The 18929-nt window shown below is 40.0% G+C and overlaps 2 protein-coding genes and 1 non-coding gene across 4 annotated transcripts; 2 read left to right on the forward strand and 1 right to left on the reverse strand.

Moving 5' to 3' along the window:
• Positions 1–1093: 1093 nt before the first annotated feature.
• psma5 (proteasome 20S subunit alpha 5) lies at positions 1094–4613 on the reverse strand. Its single transcript, XM_044179473.1, has 10 exons — positions 4502–4613; positions 4133–4183; positions 3586–3652; positions 3324–3450; positions 2653–2720; positions 2467–2574; positions 2242–2300; positions 2031–2133; positions 1711–1797; positions 1094–1490 (listed from the first exon to the last, which is right to left on the reverse strand). Exons 2-10 carry the CDS (start codon positions 4159–4161, stop codon positions 1413–1415), a joined length of 726 nt encoding a protein of 241 aa, XP_044035408.1. The 5' UTR covers positions 4162–4183; positions 4502–4613; the 3' UTR covers positions 1094–1412.
• A 394-nt stretch (positions 4614–5007) lies between these two features.
• trnae-uuc lies at positions 5008–5079 on the forward strand. The gene has a single exon. It is a non-coding gene; the product is annotated as a tRNA-Glu (tRNA).
• Positions 5080–7070: 1991 nt separating this feature from the next.
• LOC122868001 (matrix remodeling-associated protein 8-like) lies at positions 7071–16155 on the forward strand. Of its 2 annotated transcripts, XM_044179503.1 has the most exons (12): positions 7115–7356; positions 8037–8063; positions 8219–8527; positions 9465–9566; positions 9653–9786; positions 9913–10092; positions 11113–11254; positions 14789–14947; positions 15035–15059; positions 15148–15233; positions 15309–15380; positions 15472–16155. In XM_044179503.1, the coding sequence occupies exons 1-12, from the start codon at positions 7305–7307 to the stop codon at positions 15489–15491; spliced, it is 1308 nt and encodes a 435-aa protein (XP_044035438.1). In that variant the 5' UTR covers positions 7115–7304; the 3' UTR covers positions 15492–16155. The 2 variants fall into 2 exon arrangements, with proteins under 2 accessions (XP_044035446.1, XP_044035438.1); XM_044179511.1 differs by lacking the exons at positions 14789–14947; positions 15035–15059; positions 15148–15233; positions 15309–15380; positions 15472–16155 and adding an exon at positions 11524–14332 and having other exon boundaries at positions 7071–7356.
• Positions 16156–18929: the final 2774 nt, after the last annotated feature.

The following is an 18929-nucleotide window of genomic DNA, read 5'->3' on the forward strand; positions in this document are numbered from 1 at the left end:
TTCGATGACGGCCCATCCACCGCGGAAGAAGATTGGTCAGGACAAGAATAAGCTGCAGTCTGATTGGACAGCAGGAATCTTCCTCAACTGAGATGTCAAACATTTTCTGGTGTTAAACTGCCCCCTGGTGGAAAGACTGCGCAAAGACAAGGACAACTTTTTCTTTTTTACTGGACAATTATATTCTTTGAATTTGTTAATGATTCCATGAAACAGAAGTAACAGTCTGGAGGATAGGCTTTTTCCCACAATAGGATTAGTTTAGTTTTTATTTTTAAAGAGCTCTGACATATCTTATGGCATTTTAGTCATTATTTTAGCTGATTGAGGAGCCCTGAAACTGACAAAAGGCAGTAAAAGGTTTGTCAGACAAGACAGAAATATAACTGTTTGCCTCTAAGATCATAAATAATATTGTTAAACAATCAAAAACGGAATGTAAAGAGAAATATACATCTTTATAATTTTAACCTCCAATCAGTTGGTTTGTTACATTAAAATGTATTTATTTTACTCTTCTATCTCTAATAAGAAAACAGGAAATTTTGCAGGGGAAATAGACAAATTATTAATGTGTGCCCATGTGTGTAATTAAATGTGTGCAAAGAACAAAAACAAGTTGAGTTAAGCAAGTGAAAGATACAAAGGAGAGTAAACTGAACAAACTTTTATTTTATCAACTGATCGTTGTAATAAAATAGTAGCTTGCAACTGAAACCGGAGAGCCAGCTGTGATAAAGGCAAACTAAATGGAAATACTTTTTAAATTTTAGTGGGGGCCATTTTTGACATGAAACGGGGAGAAAAAGATGGGGGGGGTGACCTGCAGTAATTACTTTGCAATTACATGGTCAGCAGCTTAAACCCCTACAATGTCTCTGATAAATACTTAAACAAAAATCTTTTTTGGTAGTCAACAGACTTTCAGACCACACTGTTAAAAGCAAGCATTCTTTTTAACAATGAGAATCACTCCATAATGTGATGTGATGCATAAGTGTTTATTAAGTACATACTTAGTCTAGTATAAGTCCCCAGCTTTTAGCCATCATACTCAAAACAACAAGAACACAAGAATTGCAAAGAGACAGGCCACTTTCTGAATACAAGTTTAATTGCAGTACTGATTCGTAACAAAAAAATACCCCCACCCCCACCCCTACTGTTTTCCTGCCGCTCAGTTGTAAGCGCTGGTCAGACCCCTGTACAGAGTTGTACGGATACTGAGAGACAAGAAGTAAAAATTAGCACATTACAAATAGAAACCTCTTATGCAATTCAAAACATTCTGAATGCAGCAAGGAGAATGTGCTGATGGAAAGTTGTGGTTGTGTTGTGACATTCAGCCCAGGTGTACTTCCACGTCCTCTCCTGCCCAGAACTCAAACTAAGACTGTCAAGTCTTTTCTGCTCTAGATGTCCTTGATTACATCCTCCAGCTCCTCTTTGGAATACATGTGGAAGGTCTTCCCGGGCTCTACCGTTGCCAGCTACATAAGAGACAGATTAAGAAAGCCCACATGAAACTTTTAAACTCTGGCAGTCCTGTGCAAACTTAAAACTGCTGTGGGTAAGTGTTTTTTTCCTCAAACAAAAGTCAAAATAACACAGCTGATGTGGTTTGCACTGGACATTTGTACTGAAGTGGTTTCAACTAGACATTTTCTAAAATCAAGTATTCAGAAACTGGCTGAGAAATGAAGAACGAACCTCAATGTTGGTGGCGTTGAGCTTCTCCTCCATCACCTGCTTCAGAATGGTGAGAGACGACTTGATGGCGTCTTTTAATGTCATGGACTGTCCGTTACCCAGGGAGAGAGGGACAAAGAGAAAACATACAACTCCTCAATCCTGGTGATTTGCATGTCTTTCCTTTACTTTAGACATGAGTTGAGAAAATTCAAAATGTTTTCATTTCATTAAATCTTTGAAAAATGATTTACCAACTCACGCACAAGACAGTAGCTTACAAACATCACAGTTTGCTTAGTTAATGTTCCTGTTAAATGTAAATATGCTGTGGTCGGTACCTTGTGGTAGACCTCTTGTAGAGAGCTCTGTGCTCCCTCAGACGCTGAGCCAATGGCCCGAGCATCACACCGCACAAAGGTTCCTGATGGGTCCATGTGGTACCTGCATTCACAAACAAATAACACTTGAGTTTCTGTGAAGTCACAATTAAAAGTGCTTCTGTTTAAAAATTCAGGTATGTGAGGTGCACAAATAGTAATCTCTACGTACAGCTGGGGTCCTTTTTCATCAACCCCCCCAAACAGAAGTGCTACGCCAAATGGTCGACTCTGTATAGAGGACAGCACAGAGGAACAGAGCAGAGAGAGAAGAATACAGCTTAACGCTAGTGTACTCGAACACCATTAAACTTTACGCCTTTGAAAAAATTAATTCCATTGGCTTAAGGTTTGAATAGATGAGTATTTCAGCATGGAGATGAGCTAAGTGACTGACCATAGCACCGGGATCAGCGTCCTCCTCTCCAAACTGCAGCGCCAGGTTGGACACAGCCTGAGTCACACTCTCCACTGTCATTGTCTCATTGTAAGTGAACCAGTGGTTCTGAGGAGGAATATATGCAGGTTAATCGTAGGTAAAACACAAGGTCCGCTTATATTACAGTGTGCTCAGCATTCATACCTGTGTTTCCACTCTTGCTTTGTCAATTAGAGTCTTGGCATCAGCTATCAAGCCACTCATGGCGCAACCTTTGAGTTAGAAAGAAAGAAAATGATGAAACTGCAGGTCCTGCACATGCTGTAGCAACAATCAGCACGGTCAAACTGGGAGAAATGTAATGTCATTCCATGTTATCTGAGGGAACATATAATCATTGCCCCTGATCAAACCATGAAAGAGATATGACTGAAACAGCATCCTATAAATTAAACAACATGACAAAGGTGAGGCGTACTTTTCTTATATATAAGCATTGCTAGTACATCTTGTTCTCCATTTTATTTCTACTTTTCATCATTACTTAATTACTAATTAGCATTTTGTTGCTTTTATCTTTTAAAAATCCCTATCTGTTCCTTTATTTTTGGGCATTTAAATGTTTTACTTTTCACCCATTCTTTCCCTCAGTGTAACATGCGTTGTATTTTTAATGTACAAAACATGCCATACAAATACGGTTTAATTGAACAACTGATTGTTTACCCAATCTGACTGATTATCTACTTTATGATCACTGCGGTCAGCAAATGACATTCTCAAGTTAACTATATATATTCAAGCGCTCGTCATCAGTCGGCATCCAAATTTGAGGTTCAGTAAATCTGTGACATTCAGTTTGTCTTTTCACTTACCGATGTGACTGTCAATTTCCACGATCTTTTCAATGCTGTTGGGCTCCATCAGTGGAGAGGTGATCCTCTTCTCCACAGCCAGACACACCCCCTCTGTCGTCTGGATACCAATGGCTGTGGAGCCCAACTGGGAAAGCAAGGCCGGACCAAAGAAAACGTATGAGCTTCGAGGTGGATGCTTGTTTTCAAGTTTAGCATACAATATCACACAGAAGGAAGGAGACTACCAGTCAACTGAAGTGATTCAGCATGTAATACTCACTTTTATAGCCTCTATGGCATATTCAACCTGGAACAATCTTCCTTCAGGAGAGAATGTGTTCACACCTCTAGAAAACAGATGTGAATAATGATAATTATTAATAATGGTTATCAATTCAACATAGCTGGAAAACAATTTGTGCTGCCAACAAATACATGTATTTGGTATTATGTTGGGTTTGCGTTTATTTGTGAGTGTTTTTTTTAAAAAGCACACTTTTAACGGCCTATCTTGAGTAGAACACTCTTGAACAACACATTTTAATCTCAATTAGGTTGTCCTGGTTAAATAAAGGTTTTTAAAAAATGATACCGAAAGTGAAAGCAAACTAACTTGTTGCGAAGTGACTTGCTGCTAGCTAACTACCTGCAACAGCTACAAAGTCACAACAAGAATTGGAAACAAGAGTGCTTCTAGATTTCCTGCAGTAGTCAAAATTAAAAACTGCCTGTATAGACCACGTCTTAACATAACTGTGCTCTCTTAAGTTTGCTCATTCCCACCGAGAAGCGTCAATAAGTGACAAAGCAGTTTGTGTTGCACTTACCTGTCATATTCCGATCTTGTCAAAAACATCTTTTAACGTTTAATACAGGACCTGCAAAAAAAAAAACAAGATTGGTTTATGCAAGACTCCTGGATTATAAAAATGGGCTAAAGCAATTATAAAAAAAGTGAGGACGATTCTTTGCTTCGAGTTTGTCGTGACACCGGGTGATTAGCTAGCTAGGGTTAGCTGCGATACCGAGCGAGCATGCTAGCTAACTGACGCGGCTAATCACTGAAACAACTGTGAGGAAACTGCTCATAGGAGTCTAACATCAATATTCCGACATTATAATAATATTCACGATAACATATATGAACAATTCTGTGACATTCTTCTAAAAAAAATGCACTTGTTATACTCATTTACCTCCAGCCACAAACCCTTGAATGAGTTCGCTTGTTTCAGGGGAAGCGTCTGGGGTGTAACATCTAAACGCGCCGGTTGTCAACAAATGGGAAACGAAGGTTCCGCGTGTGCAGAGCTGTCCCTGAGCCTCCATGGTACCACAACATAGTGACTATATTTTAAATATCAGTTTGAGATGTTATACTGTCTGCTATAAAATAACTTGATACTGATATGAAATAAAATTGTGATCAATTAACATTTTTACATAATAGGGCAGGTTATTGTGATAAGGCCTACAATAAAAGAACACGAATTTTGTGTCTCTTGAATTACTATTTCATGTGAATTAGTCTAGATTAAGATCCCAATCATGCAAGTCAAATGAGAACAGTGAGAAAGGAAAATCAAAAAAGGGAATTCACAGTCCCATAATGCAGTCACAATTGGGATGGTTATATGGCTTCCTATAACGTTTAGTCAGTTTATACACAGCATAATCCTATCACCTGTTTGAGGTGTAGGTGTCCCATATGGTCTAGCGGTTAGGATTCCTGGTTTTCACCCAGGCGGCCCGGGTTCGACTCCCGGTATGGGAACTAGCTTTTGAGCTGAGGGAGCATTGAGACAGCAACGCATAATATAAAGAAATACGTGTCCGACGTCCATCAGACACAGACGGATAAGTCCAGGTTGACATCTTCAGGACCTTCTCCTGCTCTTGCTACTGTCAACCTTCTTGATAATGTAAATACAAGGACAGGGTGCAGAAACAGACCATGCAGTAGAGCTTTGATGACCAGCCAGTAGTTCTGCATGTCATAGCAGGAAATCGGCCACTGAGGGTCGTCTTGGAGCTGAATTATGAGACCTGTGGCTACAGGCTCCTTTGCTGGATCTATGCGCTGAATACTGCAACATGCAGTCAATGTAAGCTAAAATGGTGCACTTTAAAATGGCTTATATGTGGAGAGGTTACACGTGTTGATGGTTCATTTATGAAATTAAACTTCAAAACTGATGTTGATTAAGGACAAATTATTGACTTGTGTAGGTTTCCTGACCAAAAGATTGATATGATCCCTTTTGCTCTGTTCTATAAATATTATTACATCATGCAGTGGTGGAGAAAGTATTCAGATACTTTAATACTCCAATTTACAAAATATCTTTTAAAGGTCCTGCATTCAGATCTTGAGTTACTTAAAAGTACAGAAGTACTATCAGTAAAGTATCCAAAGTAAAAGAATGACAAGACAAGATTATTTCATATTTGTACATATTTTCTTTTATTCAGTCTTTTAAAGTTTGTTTTCACTTACTTTTAAAGTTTAGATGTTTGTTAAGCACTTTGAAAATGACTCATGAACTGTGCAATGTAAATCAATTGCTATTGCTATTATCATTATTATTATCATCGCTATTATTATTGATGACCTAATGCAGCAGCATCTTAATGGTCTGGTTGCTCAAGGTGGAGCCAGTTGTATTATTTTATATCAAATATTGGATAGAGTAATCTATGACAATGCATATAAGATTATCATATAGGGTTTTAATCTGAAAACTAACCAGTAAACATATCTATCATGCAAATAAAGTGTAGTATTTGCCTTTTGAAATGCAGTGAAGTAGAAGTATAAGAGAACAAACAGTATAATACAGTAATCCTTCTGACACTGGCCTGTCACTGTTCATAATTCAGATTCATCAAACCTAATTTTGTTTGATGGGTTTATTCCCTATGTCAGAACCAAAGGAAAGGGAGAGAATTCAATCAGAAATAAAGAAATGTACCCTACAACACTGGAAGTATTCACAGCTTGTACTCTCTTGAGATGTACTGTTCAGTGGTTGAATGTAACTCGGGACATTTACTCAAGCAAATGTACAAATTCGACGCACGTGTGCTTTACGTTTTATGCAACTTTATACTTCTACTCCACTAAACCTCAGAGGCAAATATTGTACTTTTTACTCAACTACATTTTTCACACCCTTCCTGTCAAGTGAAAACCACGTATCTCCAAATTTTGGGATTTTGAATTTGAATGTTTCTGGTGAAGGACGACGTGTTCCTTTATGGGTTGAGAAATTTCTCCTACTTCTCTGGTTAATTAAACTTTTTTTTTTACTTGGATTAGCTGAAAAATGCATCGTCACCAAACTGAAAACGGGGCTGTTTTGTTTTTCTGAGCTCATGAAAAGTTGACTTTTTAGATATACGTGGTTCTCACAGGACAGCGACGCTACAAACACATGATGATCTTATAGAATACGATGCTTTGCTGTAGATTAAACGACCCAACACTATATAAAGTAGTTAAAATGAGCTCAGCCTTAAACATCTATAGCAGTACAGTGCAACATACACATGAATGCAGCAGTGATATTGATCCAGACACATCTGACAGGGACAATTTTTCTTCTGCAGAATTAGTACTTTTACTTTTCATACTAGTGAGTAAGTAAGGTTTTGAATGCAGAAATTTTACTTTCAGTGGAGCATTTTCACAGTGTGGTGTTAGTACTTCTACATAAGTAAAGGATCTGAACACTTCTTCCACCACTGGTACTGTTATAAATTAAGATATGAGTTTTTGTGAGGAGAGGGGATGTACCCTACATGCAGGCCGGTGGTGTCGGGTTTCATTTCCCGGGTGGGATCAGTTCAGTTCGGTCCTGTTTTGGTTCTGTGTTGAAGCCCTAACGTTGCGCTGCCTGTAACTTCTTCAAACTCTGAAGTCTGACCAAATCAAGTCCTGCTGCTGATACGGATTTACATACAGCCTTGACAAGTCTGCGTACCATTACAGTTGTCAACATGAAGATGAAGAGGGAGGACATCATTTTTCAGGCTCTTCTCTTGATCCACAGTAAGTAGGCTAGTGCAGCATTGTTTTACATATATATCTCAGGTGTGTGCAGAGAATGCATACCTTAACATCATTCTTTTTTAAGTAGCCTATTAAGGCCAAAATCTGCACCAGTACTCTGATAATTCAGACTAAAATGTATAGAATTTTCTCTTTTTCTTCGAACAGATTCAGCTTCATATGTTAAGACTTTAAAATTACTAAGCTTATTTAAAGTGTTAGAAAACATGTCAGTTAATTTGCTGACATGTAGAGATTAATATTAAAGCCAGCCTCAATGCTTTCCACCTGTACACCTCATGCTTCACACTCACACAGACAATGTGTCTGTGTGATGAGCTTCAGATGAGCTTCACTGAGTCAGTGTCCAAAGCATGAAGACAGTGAAAGACAGTCATTTGCTTAACTGCACATTAGGGATATTAGTCAAAGAGTAGACTTTCCACTATTGTTTTCAATTAGGCTTTTTTTAAAACAGCTGCAGTAAATTGTCTGTTGTTGGTCTCAATTGCTGCTGTATTGATTTATTAAATGAACCAACTTCTGTTGTAGTTTAATCTGACTTTAGAGAGCCTTCCTTCCAACAGAAGTTATACTTTTCAACACAACATGTAGTGGCAGTCTGACAGGGTCTGTTTAAGTGATTATCCTGTTCACTTTTCCTGCTGTTTCTATTACAGTCCCTGCGGCCTGCCTCTTCACTGCAGGTATGTTTCTCTTTGTTTGTGTCTGTGTGTGTGGGTGTGGGTGTGTATACATGTGCAGTTGTGATTCATATCTATGCATTTCTATTCAGGAATTTAGTTTAAAAAAAATACTGAATGTCTCACTGTGTGAACTCTACACCTTCTCTGTCCTTCAGTGTCAGGTCAGTCTGACAGCAGCAGCAGCAGTGTGGTGGTGGCAGGTTATAATGTGAGCGCCCCTGCCGGGTCAAGGGTGGTGCTGCAGTGTGTGAGCGGACGCATGGTGTGGACCAGGGACAGGGTGAGGGACAGACAGAGGGTGGTCCACTGGGACCTGTACCGGGCCCGTCCAGACTATGCCATGGAGAGGGTGCTGGACATGTTCTCTGTGGGGGACCAGAGGATCTACAACTCCTACAACCTGGGCAGGGTCGGCCTCAGCCCCACAGCCTTCAGGGAGGGAAACTTCTCCCTGGTCATCAAAGGTCACACTCACTGTCTTTGACTTTCATGCCTGTCGCTGTTGGTGAAATGGTCAAAATGTAGAAAAAATTAGCTTAAAATTGCCATTTATTTATTTTATAAACCATTTATTTGTTTGTTGAAGTTGCATTATCGCCACAGTAATACAGCTGAAAAGAAGGTCAGTTAAGGGCCTCCCCAAGGAAATGTTAAAGCAGATGTGGTAAACCAGATCTTAATGCATCTCATCTCATGTTAGACAGCCTACACAATAGTCATCTTTTATTTCATAAAAGTGTGTTAAAGTTTACGTGGTTAGCAGAGGTGGTGTTTGTTTCAGGCGAGGTGGCCCACCTCTGTCATAAAACATGTGGGAAAACCTGCTGTTTCGTCTTGGTGCATTCAAGTGCTTGTTGGAAACTCCAACATTCACACAACAACACCACTGAGAGTTGACTCCAACGCAGCAAGGGTTTTGATTCAAGAATCTAGATGATTCTTTTCTTAACATCTGTGCTTGCCTGTTGCTGACCTTAAAAAAAAAGACATTCTGACAGAGCTGTCAGAGCATCACAAACACCTGACTGGACCAGTCAGAAGGGCTTTGGCAAGTATGATGATATCATTGTGACAAATAAACTGATAAAGGTGAAATAGTGTTCACTGTCATGTTTTACCCAGCCACCTCAAAAGTTTTAAGTTTCTGCAAACAGATTTTCATACCAACGTGAAATGAATGGAAACCCACCGCTGCCCAACATACAGGATATCAATCTAAAAATGCATGGCATGCTTTGGAAAATGGTTGGAAGTAATGTGAACTGTACATGATTTGCCAGCGTGTACATGATTTATACCTCATAAACTACAACGCTTTGTTGTAGTTTATGAGGTATAAATCATGCTGGCACAGTCTTTTAAGTGAATAGGCATTTTTTGTGTTTCTGCATGTGATGACAGATGTGACGATGAATGACAGAGGTCTGTACTCTTGTAACCTCCACCATCTATACTGCCACCTGTACGAGACAGTCAGAGTACAGCTCAACGTCACTAAATCACGTATGTATCACACTGTACCAACCATCAGCATCTTCAACACATAGCAACTTTAAAGCTGACTCGGTTTGTCTTTTTTGACCATAAAGGTCGTAAAGAACAGCGCTTCTGGGATGGACAAAAGGCGGTGTATGTGGTGCTGCTCGGCAGTACGGTGGTGCTGCCGTGCATCAACCGACGTAACGTGTGGACCGACTGGAGCGAAGAGGAGGAGGACCAGCAGGTGTGTGGAGTGCATGAGCTTGTTTGTAGGTTTTCTTCAGCCAATCAACCTCAGTCTAGGTTTACTTTTAATTTACATGACATTGACTGCAAAATGTAACTCCTTCCTGACCTTGGTGGCTTCCAGGTGGTTCACTGGGACCGTCAGTCCCCAGGAGTCCTCCATGACCGCGCTGACCGGCTGGTGGATCTGTACGCCTCTGGGGAGCAGCGTAGCTACGGACCGCTGTTCCTCCAGAGGAAGATGAACATCAGCAACCAAGCCTTCTCAGAGGGAGACTTCTCACTTGCCATATCTGATCTGCAGGTATGTGTGTGTGTGTGTGTGTGTGTGTGTGTGTGTGTGTAAAAGGAGAGTAACTTAACAGAAAACACCACAGGAGCCTGATCGTTTTAGTACACATAGTAAAAAATATACTGCTATGGCAAGAGGTACACTTCCGACTGGGGTCACCCGTACTCTAAATGTGTGCCCCCGTGTACTTTGGATAAAAGTGGGCCAGTCAGCTACAGGCAACACTCAGCTGACTGTCAGACCGATTTTGATCTTGTTTTATGTTTAAAAATGTAAAAGTAGAATTAATTAGTTCTAACATAACACAAAATCTATTTTCCTGGCAAGACAGCAATAGATAATTTCACGTTTTTATAGAAAAAAGTTTTGTGCTACATCAAAAGTTTGAAGTTAGTTAATTAGCAAATGTAAGCATGCTAACAGGCTAAACCAAGATGGTGAGCATAGTAAACAGTATGCCTGCAGCACAGCCGCACTTTAGCATTGTCACTGTGAGCATGTTAGCATGTTGACTTTAGCATTTAGCTCTCAACACCTCTGTGCCTAAGTACAGTACAGGCTCACAGAGCTAATAGCGTGACTCAGTCTTGTTAAAGAATATCCTGTTGTAAAAATATACGTGGAACAATGCACAGCAGAGTAGAGTGTACAACTAAAACCCTAAAAATATGCCGTTTACCCTGCCTTCAAAGCTGAAAACTTTATGTACACATTTATCATAAGAATAACCATCAAACTGTCAAAAAATAGTCAGTTTATTTTAATTTAGGCAGACCACCTTCAAAAGGGTTGGGTGTTAAAGGGTTAAATTACAGCTCTTTAACAGCACCAGAAACCTTTAATAACTTGGATTTAGTTGCTGTCTTGTGTTAGCGTGCACAAATCAAATCAATTCATTACAGCGTTTTTGAACTCCAGCTCCTTTTTTCGTTGCTGTTGGTTACATTTGGATCACGGAGCGTTTCATCTGAAGGCTCATACAGTAAGTATCATGTATGTGTGTGTGTTTGACTGCCTGCATTCAACACACAGCCCACAGACAAGGGGATGTATTCCTGCCACCTCCACCATCACTACTGCGGTCTACATGAGAGAAGACAGTTTCAGGTCACAGTGGAGCCACCGGTGATTCAGACCACCCTGCCAGCCAAAGCACTGCCCAGTGAAGACAAAGGTAACACACACACACACACACACACACAAATATACAAATACATATTTCTCTTCCTGCTCTAATTATAGGTCCGTGTGAGTGCCTTAGCAGAGAGGATGTTTTATGACTTAGTGGATTTGAACTATCATGTGTACAATTAGGAGAAAACTCCACAGACACATCTGTTCTTTCCTTCACTCTTCCTCCTAACAGCAGAGAAAGAAGAGAGGAGCTGGGGGGGGGGCTTATTTCTGAAGTTTTCATGAGAGATTTTTTTCTTGCACTGTCAGCTCATCTGACGCCAGACCTCTGCAACCACGCACACTCCCTCACAACCCCGTCCTCCAAACCGCACCCTCATCGCCTTTCACCTTCCTCTCAACCCGCCGCTCTCCACCATTTCATCATTATGGCACCACTCAACAGACTTTTGGTGTGTGTGTAATTGTATATGTTGCAGGGGTCTATTTTTGTCTTTAATATATCATCCATTTTCTTTTCTGCTTCTTCCTCTCCGTTTCTCCTCTCTCAATTGGTTTGGTTCACATTTCTCAGTGCTTTGACCTGCCTAAAAAAAGTCTTTCTCTGAGTGCATATTGGAAAAAGAGGAAAAGAAAACAGAGAAGAAGAGAGGGGGAGCAGATAGAAGAGAAGATTGGCATGTTGGCATGTCAGCTGCCTACCTCAAATTCTTGGAGAATGAGAAAGTTTCTGGTGCATGTGTCTGTGTTTCCAGTAGGTAACTGAAGCAAAGCCGATAATGGCAGATGTATCAATGTGGGAAAATCATTGAGAGAGGTTTAGAAATAAGAAATGCCTGTGGCCGAGTCCGTCTGTGTGTGTGTGTGTGTGTGTGTGTGTGTGTGTGTGTGTGTGTGTGTGTGTGTGAGAAAGAGCGTGCCAAGTCCAATCTCATTTCAGTGGAATCTCTCGGATACAGTCTTTGGACTGAAGTCCAGCTCTGCCCACACAATTAATCCTTCACTCCCCGAGCTGTAATAATACAGTAGGATTGCACTATGGGAATTTTACTGGTTAGAAACAAGAAGCATAACTGATTTATCTCCAGCGCAGGAGGGAGATTGCACAGTTTCTTGGCCTGTGCTCTCAGACATTAGCAGCCCACTGCAGTATTTAGTCTTCTTATCTACTCTTGTTTTGCCCTCGCTGACTGTCTGCTGCCCTGTTGATTTTGGCTCTCTGCTGACATTCTGCAGGAGTTTCACTCTTTCTTCACACCACCTTCATCTTCCCTCTGTCCTGCCTTCTTTCTGTTTTTTTTCCACCTTTGAGGATCCCACATGCTCAGGTTTGTTTCTTTTTTAACACGTTCCTTTCACTCGCTCTTTTCCATCACTTTTCTCACTTTCTTTTTGCCTTTCCTTGTAAAGAAAGAGAACTCTTTACGGTATAGTTTATGGACAAGAACAGGAGGGAGGGAGATAGACAAAGAGAGAAGGAAGGATGGGGACGAGGAGTCTGTTGATGAAATAGGGAAGAATAGCTGTAGATCACCCCTCCCTCCCTCCCTTCAGAGTTATTTCTCAGTGCAGTTTGGACAGGGGGAGAACGGGGGCAGCCAGTCTAAACACATATGCTCCCATCTGGGCACGAGTTAGGAGAAAATGGCTTGAAACTAAATAATAGGATCAGAGAATTTGTAATGTAAATGAACATGTTGTTTTCATGTATACTGCAGACAAGCAGCTGTGTATGCGCTGGTTTTGTTTGTGTTTGGGATCACTGGGCGAGGTCTTATCTTGCTTCATTTTGCGAGGCAAGTCTCTGGAGAAACATCTCACCGTCCCCTTCCTCTCCCTTGGCTCTCCTCCTCTGTTCCACCCCACTCTGTCCTTCCTTCACTCCTCTTCCTCTCCTCACTCTGCTGTGTTTTACTGCCAGGAAAAGTAAATCACAGCATGACTTTCTGTCTGGATCTCATTTTGGCTCAAATATTTTGAGTCTGAGGTCCACAGCTGCTTCTTGCCTTGCACTTTTTTTAATGAAGCTAAATGAAACCAGGCTTTCCCTCCCCCTCTGCTTTTCAACACTCCGCAGAACCGCACATATCACCTAATGCCATCCGGCTAATTATTTCTCACTGCTCTGAAAATGTGCTCAGCATTTTTCTTTTTTTACAGTTTCATTTTGTTGGGCTTGGAGAGAAATCCTCGCGTGTTAGCTCATATGTTAGTCTCCTAGCATTAGATGTAGTCTGCCACTTCAAACACACATTAAACACAAAGCACCAAATGCCCAAAGACAAGATTAATTTGAGCAGATATGAAGTTCAAAAGTTCTTTACTTTGTTCAGTGTCCAAAACAAATTGCCCCCACAAATGAAGGAATGAAAGACACAAAGTGACAGTGGGCTTTGATAATTGCAAAACAGATATATTATTGTACTTAGTTGCTCTCATTCATACATTGATTGTATTGTATTTAGCACGAGCTAAACATGAGCATGCTAACATGTTCACAATGACTACTGTATACCATGCTGATGTTTAGAGGGTAACACTGTTTTTATCTCAGTTTAGGGTGTTTGCATGCTAACATTTGCTAATTAGCACTTAACACAAAGTTCAGCTGAGGTTGATGGAAATCAGTCATCGGTTTTGCAGGTATTTGGTCATATATTTAAATATTTGACAAATTTATCATCAGGGAACCATGAATGTCTAGACCAAAGTTTGTGCCAATCCACCGAGGAGATATTTCACAGAATAATTGAAAACTTTGGCCTGCTGGTGGCGTAAGATGAAAAGTCAGACTGTCACCAAAGTCAGTAGGATTCATTCTATAATATCTGTACCAAATTTCATGGCAATCCATGTCATAGTTGTCGAGATATTTCAGTGTGGACCAAAGTTGTGGACGGACTGACCGACATTGCCATCACTCCACAAATAAAGTTAAATAGGAGAAAGAAGTAAATCTGTACACCAGATGAAAAATTGCCAAAAGCAGGTTTAGCACTGCTATTTTATTTATTTAGCGCCAATTCATAACAGAAGTTATCTCATTGCACTTGTCCTATAGAGCAGCTCTAGACCGTACTCTTTATAATATTATTTACAGAGACCCAACAAATCTCACCATGAGCAAGCACTTGGCGACAGTGGCAAGGAAAAACTTCCTTTTTAGATGCAGAGACCTTGAGCAGAACCAGACTTAATGGTGGGCGGCCATCCGCCGCTGCCGTGTTAGGTTTTGAGAGAGAGAGAGAGAGAGATGTTGAGAGAGAGAAAGGGGTTTTTGAGAGAAGTTTTGTTTGTTGTTGTTTCACACTATTAAGTTAAAGCATTGAAAATCTGCGAAGCCACAGAATGTGCCTCCCAAAGGTAGTGAAGAGATGCTGTAAGAGCTATTATTGGACTTTCTGGACTGTTTCTGTGTTTCTCACGAGGTGTATAATGGCTGTAAAATGTAAGGTCCAGTTCTTGTTTATTACATTTGTAAACCTCATGATGACACATTGGTCTGTTTGTGAGGGAAAAGACGAAGAACAGAGGAACACTAAATGCTGACTGTTGCGATCCCTGTACTACTCAGACACCACTAAGGCTGAATCACCGCGAGTCATCAACGTTATTCTGCCCGACCAGAGACACCACTTTCTCCTGCCGCTGGGCTATGTTCTCACCTCCTTCCTGCTCCTGGCCTTCATTATCCTCATCATCATCCTCATCACACGCAGACGTAGAACCAAAGGTCTGACCTGCAATACTTCAGTCTGACTATAGGTGATATACATCGAATTTATGTTTCTGAATCTCATCTCATTTTTTTTGTTTTCAGAGTTTTATCCGCAGACATCCATGAGGTGAGTGAGAACACACAAACACACATTCACTCACACATCACTGTCTTACCCTTAAACACATACTGGTGTCTCTTTCTTACTGCGACAGGTCCAGTAGAAGTCACAGCAGCTCGGAAGAGTTTGAGATGGACGTTGCTGAAGTGAATGTGTGCAGCCGGGAGGAGAGAAGATTTGGTGAGTGTAAATAGATAGTGGCTTTTGACTTCCTCCTGTGTGTGTGTATTTTGACTTTCTCCCGTGTGATTTTAGACTACAAGAACAACCTGCTGAAAGAGAAGGTCCACATGAACACTCAGCCTAAAATCATTGATCTTGACAAAGGTAACGCATAAGTCAGCTGTCATGCAAAGTCAGATGTCAGCACGAGTTTTCTCATTTCCCTTCTCCTTAACCTCAATTTGTCTTCTTGCAGAGATGCAGAACTTCTTCTAAGTGAGGAAATTACCAATAAAAAGTGAAACTGGAGTCACTGGCTGGTCCAGAGGCTGCACTCCAAACTAAACTCCTTCACTCTGCCTTTTGTCCTGGCAGCAAGAGAGAAAATGTTGTGAAATGCAGTAAATATAAACTAAAAAACAGCTCACATTGAGGAATTGTGTTTCCAAATTGTCAGCATTAGAGACAAAGAAAAACTGATTTTGTTTTCTTTCATTGTACTTGATCAAAGTAAAAAGACTGGACTTGGACCATGTGCACGGCACAATAGCGCCACCCAGAGGGGAGTCTAAACCAAGCCTTGACTTGTTAAATGAAGGAGTGATGTGTACATAAGGTGAAAAAAGTTGACTCAGTTGTGATTGAGTGAATTTGAATTATCAATTGTTACAGCTTTGATCATTATTCATCAAGTAAAAAAAACTATTTAATGTTTTTATTTTCAATTTGTTCTGTTTTACTCACATATCCATTTCGGCTTAACTGACTGGACTGAAGCGCTACTATCAGTGTGTACTGCTTCCTGTAGGCTATGATTAACTGTATGCTAACTGACCAATGAAGCAGTGTATGGGGAAACAAATATTTTGATGCTCAGATTGTATGTCTTGTGGAATGTTCCTTTTTTTTATGTGTATTAAAATTCAATGTTTGATGCTGATGTTTAACTGAAGTTGGTTATTCTACGTGATTGGTTCGAGGAGATACCATGTTTCTTTGTATTCAAATGACTTTGTGAATATCATACAGTAAATACTATTGCTTGGTAATTGAACGTGGGCAGAAAAGCTCAATACTTACTAATGACATTAACGATGGCTCTGTTCTATTCAAGTGGTCCAGTAAGTCATGACAGTGTGACAGTGAGCCAGCAACACCAGGAGCCTGAAACTGAAGCAGCTAAATGGAATTCAGCCATCATTAATTTTAATATTTACACCTGTGCTTTCCCTACTATGACATTTCAAAATGTCTTTAGTGATAAAGGCCTATATTAACTCAGTGGTCTCAAAACTATTTTTCAATACTATTTTAACCCTCTAGACGCGGGAGCGCCCGTGTTTTTAAAATCATTCCCAGTGTATCAAAAAACGGAAAATAAAGTCCTGAGCTTTGTATTGTAGATACTTTTAAGTTGTTACTAATAACCGGAACCGGAATTCTACATCGTAGCGTCTGGTTTCTACTCGGTTTCCACTTAAATGACTCCGCCGACTCAACGTCCCTGTGTTTATTCGTTAATCTTATGGATGCCGTAAGATCGTGTTGTGAGAGAGATCCTGACCCACAGTGCATTGTGGAGAGCGACACAGACATTGTGAGTTCAAGTTTTTTGTCGCTCAAAATCACATCACCTAATCACCGTCAGTAAACAGCGGGACACGCCCGGCTCTCACGGTCCAAGACGGACGCTGTTTTCCGGGGGGCAGTGCGCCCAAGAGCCGGTAGGACGGACTGACCGGGTCGAGGCAACGTTTCCCACATATAAATTCGGCGATTTTTTTCTTATATAAGTTGCCAAAGATACTACATACTACCACATTTCTTTTGTTTGTTCTTCTAACATTGCTGCGTGTGTTGCAGTGTGGGATATTTCTCTTTTATTTTGAAAGCCTAGCGTTATCAGTGAAGCATCTGTTTTGTTGTCAGACTGATGTTGACTCAGGAAGCAAAAGGAGGGACGTGCTGTGGCTCACATGTTTGTTATAAAATTGACCTGAAGTTACTTTCTCTCCTTTTAGGTAGACTGAGATGCATTTCTCATTGATTATCTTCCTTTAGAATCCATTGCATCTCATTAAATATTTTGTTTGTTTGGCATCATAACAGTTATTAATTTCTTATTATGTACACCTAGATAAAAATAAATAGTATAGGCTATTATTGGCTCACTTTGAGATTTTACTCTTGGTAACTGCGTATACAGTTTGTAGTGACTTTTGCAGTTTTGATAATAAAATTTCTTCCAAAGAAAAACACTTGTTTTGTGTGTGTGAGGTATGGATGTATAATAAGACCATGGTGTTAGGAAGGTAGGATAAATTGTGAAGTTATATTGTCATGTGTCATAGAAACTGATAGGTGCCTCATCTTATAACTGTCATCTTGGGGGAGGGGGGTGCAGGTTTATAGTGATAATGCCTTGATTTTTCTGTTTCTGAACTTGAAAGGGAAAATGAATATATTTAAATGCCAAATTCTTACAATATTTTAGCCTATAGAAAATGTATTTGTATATTTGAAACAGTAGAATTTTCTGTCAAAAGTTTGATTTTGTTACATATTTGTATACTAGTCACCTTGAAATATAGACAAATTTAATTGATGAATGGTTTATCCCTGAGTTGAGTAAGGAAATCATTTTGGTTTAAAGGAAATAGCTATTTTAACTAACAGTTTTAGTGCTATTTGTCTAGTGTTTTTTTGTGTTGTTTTGAATCAAACTCGGTCTAAACAGCTATACATGCCACATATTTGGTATCAAGTTAAAGAGGAAGTTGTGTTTTTTAAAACAAACACAGCTTGTGATTGTCAATTTCTTTTTGTTTTTGAGATAGAGCTGTTTGTTTGGATTGAGTAGGAAAACGCTCATTTAAGTGAGGGTTCTCAGTGGACTGCAGCGACATTCTAGATATCTACTGGCGTCTAGAGGGAGCACGTTAACACAGTGTCCAGTCAGGGGAAATGGAACATTTTCTACTTGCACGACTAAGTGTGAAGCTCACAGTGAATTTGAATTTATCTTCATTTGGCACGCTCATTCATGCTTCACGTGAAGGGAACTACCAACTGTCAAACTGTACTGCTAATCCAATAAAACATTTTCATTAAAAAACTATAAGGATCTGTTTATCAATAATGTAGGAGCACTACATTGTAGGAGCGAAAATAACCGCTTTATGCAGCTGAGCCTCTTCGTACCCCACCTGAATTTTTTTTGACTAGATAGTACAATATTCAGATATACACTTTTTATGAATGTAACTAACTGTGCATTGTATTTTTTATTTTGTTAATTTAAAAGCTGGGACATAATACTGGCAGAAAAATACAAAATCCTTTTGAATTGAATTTTTTTTTGTTTGTTTGTTTTGCCTAGAACACCCCAATTTAGATTGAGTCTACAAAATATCGGAATCAGCTTTAAAAACCCACCATGTGATTTTGTAGAAAGTAAACTCCTCCTCAGGGCCCCAAATATTAAAAAATGGCAAGGGCATGACTTTGGTGTCCTCATTGGTAATTACAGCCCTGGTTGTGGTGTACACACTTTGTTGCTGATGTCTGCCTTTTTTGAGTGTTTTGTGTTGAGCCTGCACCTACTGGTAGCACTAATGAGTGTATAAGTTGTACAACTATGTCCTTGATAGTAGGTCTCAGCATAGCTGTCACTTATTTCTAGTGTATTGTGCTTAACAGACAATCACGCCTAAG

Source organism: Siniperca chuatsi, linkage group LG2, assembly GCF_020085105.1.
Source record: "Siniperca chuatsi isolate FFG_IHB_CAS linkage group LG2, ASM2008510v1, whole genome shotgun sequence".
NCBI classification, from domain to species: Eukaryota; Metazoa; Chordata; class Actinopteri; order Centrarchiformes; family Sinipercidae; genus Siniperca; species Siniperca chuatsi.

Coding starts and splice junctions, on each gene's coding strand:
- LOC122868001 (XM_044179503.1), top strand. CDS start 7,305: ATGAAGATGAAGAGGGAGGACATCATTTTTCAGGCTCTTCTCTTGATC. Junction 11,255..14,788: donor ACTGCCCAGTGAAGACAAAG/GTAACACACACA, acceptor TGTACTACTCAG/ACACCACTAAGGCTGAATCA. Junction 15,381..15,471: donor AATCATTGATCTTGACAAAG/GTAACGCATAAG, acceptor GTCTTCTTGCAG/AGATGCAGAACTTCTTCTAA.
- psma5 (XM_044179473.1), bottom strand. CDS start 4,161: ATGTTTTTGACAAGATCGGAATATGACAG. Junction 2,721..3,323: donor GGAAATTGACAGTCACATCG/GTAAGTGAAAAG, acceptor TCTAACTCAAAG/GTTGCGCCATGAGTGGCTTG. Junction 2,301..2,466: donor ACGCTGATCCCGGTGCTATG/GTCAGTCACTTA, acceptor TCCTCTATACAG/AGTCGACCATTTGGCGTAGC.